A 6,704-nucleotide genomic window follows, 5' to 3' on the forward strand; every position below is an offset into this window, starting at 1 on the left:
TTCTTCTCTAATTTTAATTTTAAATAATTAATATTTAATAGTGTGCAAAATTTTTTGTTCATCAGTTCATGTATACAAGACCATAAGGTGTTTTTTTTTAATTTGATGCTCATGTTAAAAATAAAAATTTTAATCTCATGTGTTCCATATCCAGGTTTACTAGGTCTCTCACATGTGTGGTGTGCCTAACAATTGTTGCATTCATTCTCAGAAAATTATTAGATTTTATTGTTCTTTTATTTATATTTATATTTTTTATCTTATTAAAATTATTATGTCTTTTAGTAAATATTGAATCTAAATATAAAAAATGCAAAAAAAATAAAAATTTAGTCTCTTTTCAATAGGGTTCTCTTGATAAGTTTGTTATTAATAAGAAAAATATAAATTACTTGAATGAATGATGATACTATTACCTACAATGAGAAAAATTTGAAAGATGTTGGAATGAAAGAAAGTGAGAAAATTGTCAATAATTTAGAAAATGGTTAATTTATTCAAAAGATGTTGATAAAGTATTTTGTTTTTGTTATAAGTTATTCAAAACCTAATAAAATTCAATTAGCTAATAAAGGAAGTAAAGATTGAAAGAACTTTAGTAGAATATTAAAAAGTCATGAAGCTAGCGTCGTATGTTGCATTTGGGTTTTATTCAGCTAATACATATACACGCGTTACAGCAAACCCCCACCTTTTCTCTTGGATCCTCCAGCCCAAGGTCTGGTACGAAACTCTCCGCGGGAGTCCATGCCGATTCATTCAGTTGGTCCGTGGATTTTCAATTGGCCACGAAGTAAAATTTGACCCGTCTCCGTTCCATTCTGGAGGGATGCACGTTAGGCTGATGGGGACTTTTAGTCAAAGTACTAAGAGACGTTAGGCGGATATTTGCCGAACTCCACTGTGCGAATCTAGCTCTTCAACATTTTCTATATTTCAAAAAATAAAAAAATAAAACATATCACATGCTAAGTTCAGCGTTTCATTTATTACCACCAGTGTTTCTCTTCTTATCATCCAACTTAACTTGATATTTAAACAAACAAAGCATCCATCGTGAAGCTAATATCATGCTTTTACTGCTTTTTCTTTTGGTTTTTTCAATCAGGTGCTTTCAGTTATGCATTAGCCTTTGCTTTGTTTTTGTCAGTTTAGGCAAGAAGTTGGATGTTATTATTTGGGCTAAATAATAGCGACAGATACATGAAAGAAATGTTAAAATAACAAAAAGGTCAAAAGAAGGTAATACTAATTAAACCGACCATGCATGTGCTGTCGAGCTTCCAACGTCGTGAGGTGGTCGGTTGGCATGATGAGGCTTCCTTCCACCTCCGAGAAAGGAGTGGGTTTTATAAATGACCAGAGCCCTTGGAATGAACACGGCGAGGTAAAAAAGTGACATGTTATTGCCGCAATAAGAAAAAGTAGCTCTACATCTTTTGTATATATATATATTTTATTTAACCCTTAAGTTAGGGTGTTAAATTTTGCATCTTGAAGTCAACAACTTGCACTTTTCTTTTACGACAAGACGAGCTGTCATGGTGAGCAATGCCAACGAACGAACGAACTTTTTTATTCAAGATAAAAATCCTATTTTGAATAGGTAAGTATCTTAACGGAAGGAGAATGCGAAATCTTGCCGAGATCTCTTTCTTTATTATTATTATTATTATTCAACGGATCACTTTCCTTTTTGTGAAGTGAACGAGGGCGGACTCATCGGCGCGTTGCATTCAACGAAGCAGGCCGCGGTGTTGAAAAGCAGGAAAGGGAAGGAAATCATGGTGAGTTCGTGCCTAACCAGGAGTTTTGAGTTTGGTTCCTGCCTGCCTGCAGGGCCCACTCTCCCACTCTCCTCTTGCTTTTTTATCCTACCGGGTTGCTTCATTCCATCCCGTTCCATTCCCTTCTTATTCCCACGGAGGCCGGGCTGAGAGAGAGAGAGAGAGAGAGAAGTAAAGGGATGGGGGGCATTGACGACCATCTGAAGCCCGCATCGGTAGAATCTCGACAACGGCTCAAGTCGAGACTCAAGGTTCTGCTGCTGGTGGTCTTCTCTAACATGCTTACCGTCTACATCTTCACGGAACCTTTCAACTGGTCCCAATACTCTCAGCGCCTGGGCAGCGTGCTTGACGCCCACGAGCTTCTCCATGAGCTCAACACCACGCAAAATCGCCTTGTCACGACCGAGGCCCATCTCTCCGAGGTGCAGAACCAGCTTCACTCCTCCAACACCCTCCTCGAGAACCTGCTCACGGAACTGGCTCGGCTGAAGGAGTCGCTGCCCGAACGGGGGAGCAATAGCGGCCAGAACGACCCCGTAGTCCTTGAACAATATGATGGTGCCAAGACAGATCACCTGGCTGGTTGGGGCCCCGACGTCCCCGACGAGGTGAGGAACGTGGTGGGTCCGCACAAGCTGCCGCTGGGTTTCTCGCCCACCTTCGGCTCCGAGGAGATCTACCCGCCGGTGGGTCATGCCTGCCGACGGTTCCGGGAGGAGCTGAAGCAGTACATGTCGTACGACGTCGGGGGGACGTGCCCGGCGGACGACATCTTCGCGCAGCGGCTGATGATCAAGGGGTGCGAGCCCTTGCCCCGAAGGCGGTGCCACGCAAGGTCTGCCGAGGGGTACGTGGAGCCCGCGCCCTTCCCTCGCAGCCTGTGGGAGACGCCCCCTGACACCAGCATCACCTGGGACCCCTACAGTTGCAAGAGCTACCAGTGCCTGATCGAGCGCAAGAACACCAAGGTGCAAGCCGACTGCAAGGACTGCTTCGACCTGCAGGGCAGGGAGAAGAGCAGGTGGCTCATTGACAACGGAGGGCTCGACTACGGCATCGACGACGTGCTGGCCATCAAGCGGGGGACCATCCGGATCGGCCTTGACATTGGGGGCGGCTCCGGGACCTTCGCGGCCAGGATGAGGGAGCGCAACGTTACCATCGTGACGAGCTCCATGAACTTCGACGGGCCCTTCAACAACTTCATCGCGTCGAGGGGGCTCATCCCCATCTACATCACCGTCTCCCACCGCCTCCCTTTCTTCGACAACACCCTCGACATCATCCACTCCATGCACGTCCTCAGCAACTGGATCCCCGACACCATGCTGGAGTTCGTCCTCTACGACATCTACAGGGTTCTCAGGCCGGGGGGCTTGTTCTGGATGGACCACTTCTTCTGTTTCGGTGCCCAACTCAACGGCACCTACGTCCCCATGTTCGACCGGATCGGCTTCAACAAGCTCAAGTGGACGGTCGGAAGGAAGATGGACAGAGGCATCCACCGCAACGAGTGGTACCTGTCCGCATTGCTGGAGAAACCCATGACCTGACGCCCGTGAAAAAAAAATGGACGCAGTGATGGACTATATAGGAAAGACACAACGGGGACAGACAGAAAGAGCAGCAAGCACAATATCTACTCCTCCCTCGCTTCTCCAGAACCAGCTCACTCGCCCCTTTTCATCTGATTTCTTTTCGCTTAAAAAATTAAATCATATATCTAGCTCAAGAAGTGGAAAGCATTCCTTTCTTCTAAATATTGATGCACACCCCTACATGTCCAAGATTACTGTACTTCTTTCCTGTTGTATTGATTTTCTTTCGAGCAGCAGGTCGGTGCTCTTTTCCCAAGATCGAATGGAAATTCAGCTTAATTTTCCAGAGATGGGAAAGACAATGATGTAACCTTCCAAATAATGTTCTCTAGGTTTTGCACAATCCATTCCCTCCAACTTTGGTACTCGATGAAATTCGGTGATTTAATTTGCATATGGATGCTACGCCTGTATTCTTGGCAGCTAAAAGGATCCTGTATCCAACCCGATCTATGTTGATCCTAGCCGCGCGTCCAACTGTTGCATCTGAACGGCTAAGACTAGTTCATACCCAAGTGACAGTGTTGGACTAATTTAATGTTGGATGGGATCCTATCATATGTCAGATGACGGGTTTCATTTTCACGTGATTTGAGCGGGGTTTGGTGGGAATAGGTCAGAGAGACACCGTCACCGAAGAGAGGGTGTTGTGTGTTCTCTCTCGAAGACAAATTCGCGTCCAATGCTACTCATGATGATTTTATAATAAAATAAAATATAAAAAAAGATATATATGCGTTTGATGAAAATGTCCTCCCGTAAGATAGATATGTGTTTGACAAAAATGTCTTCTCGTAAATAGCTTTGCATATTTTCGTGAGTCCATGTTACCGCCTTGGTTTTTAGCTTGTGTTACAACACATTGCTGCCTTTTCGTTCCTGCCATGTGTTACAAAATATTCTCGGATTTGTTCTTACCTCATGAAGATAACTATAAATCGATTGATTGGTTCGATCATTGGTGGGCGTCATAGGAGGATTTGTCGGCCATCTCTTTTTACAGTCTTCGCTTCTTCGTTTTCGTTAGGCAGTATGAAAAAATCAATGACACACAAACATTCCAACAAGTGCCATTAAGGCGTCGTGAGTACATTTTCATGTTATCATGCTATTGTTGGAGAACATATGTGATCGTGAGTGCCATTAAGGCGTTGTTTTGTTATTGCAAGTGAATGTTGGCTTTTTGACGGTTGGAAAATTGAAGATATTTGTAAGACTCTGGGACCTGTTGACAAGAATGTTTGGTTATAGATGCGAGGAAGAGTCTCTACCTCATCCGGTATCGTCCATCCATTCAGTATATGTAATGTAACGCAAATCGCGGTTGTAGTAACATACTACCGATTTGTGAGATATTGTTTTGTTTGTTAATATCGATTTGTAAGCTATTATGCTGAATTCTCGTATCGATTTGTAATATATTATGCGATATATATATATCGATTTTTACCATATTATGTGTTTTCTAGTATCGATTTGTAAGATATTTATAGTATGATTTTAAAATATGTGTGTGCGGAATTTACATTATTGCGTGCTTGTGGTGACGATTTTCGTATTCAAATCATTGCTCAATTAGCGATTTCTATTGAAATCGCTTCACAACATCGTAAATATAATTAAATCGATATCACGTGAATCGCTATCGTTAACACACATATCGATTTGTAAGCTATTATGCTGAATTATTGTATCAATTTGTAATATATTATGCTAAATAAACGTATCGATTTGTAATATATTATGCAATATATATACCGATGTGTAAGATATTATGTGTTTTCTAGTGTCAATTTGTAAGATATTATGTATTTTCTAATGTCGATTTGTAAGATATTTGTAGTATGATTTTAAAATGTGTGCATGCGAAATTTATATTTTTGCGTGCTTACGGTGGCGATTTGCATATTGAAATCGCCGCTCATTTATCGATTTCTATTGAAATCGCTTCACAACGTCGTAGATATAATTAAATCGTTGTCACGTGAATCGCTATCGTCGATAAATCATTTCTTTTATTGGCATGGTAAATAACAACTCGATGCATAGTATAAGCAAATAATAAATCGTTGTTGCTTTTATACTGTGATTCATTCAATCGTTTCTTTGACTTTCTTAACTAATTGATATCTGTTGTTATATGCATCTTGAATAAATCGTAGTAAACGTATGCGCTGGCTAACATAAATTGATATCTTGCTTATGACAGTGGTGAGCTTATCATCTGGTTGCAGTGTAGATGATGTATCTCAATCATTGGAAAGTTATGGACAAGTGAATATTTGTACTATTGATGCACCTGAAGAAGCGCACATGTGCACTAATGCTGCACATGATAAGAAGGGTGAAAACATTGGATCCACTCTTGACTTGAATGTTCTAGCAGAAGAAATGCATTTCGATAATGAGGTAGACGATCATGACAATATACTTGATAAAGGTGCAGACACTGGGAATGTACATGATAGTATACTTGACTTTGTTCCCGTAGAAGGAATGCAGTTTAATAATGAGGAAGTTGCATACAAATTTTATAATGATTATGCCTTAAAACTTGGCTTCAGTGTTAGAAGGTATTCTTGGTCAAAAAATGCATAGGGTGTCATGGTGAGAAAGACATTTGTTTGTTCTAAGGAAGGTTGAAAGAAGTCAAGTGAAAATCCAACAAGGAGCAAGCCAGATTCAAGATGTGGTTGTCCAACGTGAATGGTGTTAAAAAGACTTCTAAATGGGAAATATGTAGTTCGTATTTTAATCAGTGATCATAACCATGAATTAGCAGCTTCATTTATGACTCCTATGTTAATGTTACATCGTAAAGTAACTGAAGCGCATGCTGAAATAGTTGATACCACCAGTATTGCACCAAAGAAGACATACAATTTGTGCGTGCACATAGATGGTGGTTGCGTGAATATGTTATTCACACCTATGGATCTAAGAAACCACTTGAGAAGGAAGATGATAGATAACATGAAGAATGAAGAAATGTGTTCTTTGGTTAATTACTTACAGAAGAAAGCAAGCAATGACCCTGGTTTCTTTAGTGCAATACAATTGGATGAAGATGAATATGCTTTGGGCACATTCAAAGTCAAGAGTAGATTATGAATACTTTAATGATGTGCTTGTTTTTTATACGACAGTGAAGATTAATACTAAACAGTGTCCATTTGCGCAGTTTGTCGAAGTGAACCATCACTCATAGAGCTGCATATTAGGCGACACTTTTTTGTATGACCAGACCAAGGAAACCTTTGAGTGGTTGTTTAGAGTATTTATACAGGCAATGAATGGGAAGCACCCTAAAGTTGTA

The 6,704-nt window shown here is 41.0% G+C and overlaps 1 protein-coding gene across 1 annotated transcript; it reads left to right on the forward strand.

The window, feature by feature from the left end:
- The first annotated feature begins 1,966 nt into the window (after nt 1–1,966).
- LOC149817420 (putative methyltransferase At1g29790) lies at nt 1,967–3,644 on the forward strand. Its single transcript, XM_089987073.1, has one exon. It carries the CDS (start codon nt 1,967–1,969, stop codon nt 3,341–3,343), a length of 1,377 nt encoding a protein of 458 aa, XP_089843199.1. The 3' UTR covers nt 3,344–3,644.
- Nucleotides 3,645–6,704: the final 3,060 nt, after the last annotated feature.

This window comes from Nuphar pumila, chromosome 14, assembly GCF_984573655.1.
Source record: "Nuphar pumila chromosome 14, dmNupPumi1.hap1.1, whole genome shotgun sequence".
In the NCBI taxonomy this organism is placed as follows: domain Eukaryota; kingdom Viridiplantae; phylum Streptophyta; class Magnoliopsida; order Nymphaeales; family Nymphaeaceae; genus Nuphar; species Nuphar pumila.

Bases quoted from the DNA above. Each gene is read 5' to 3' on its own strand.
- LOC149817420 (XM_089987073.1), top strand. From the start codon at position 1,967: ATGGGGGGCATTGACGACCATCTGAAGCCCGCATCGGTAGAATCTCGA.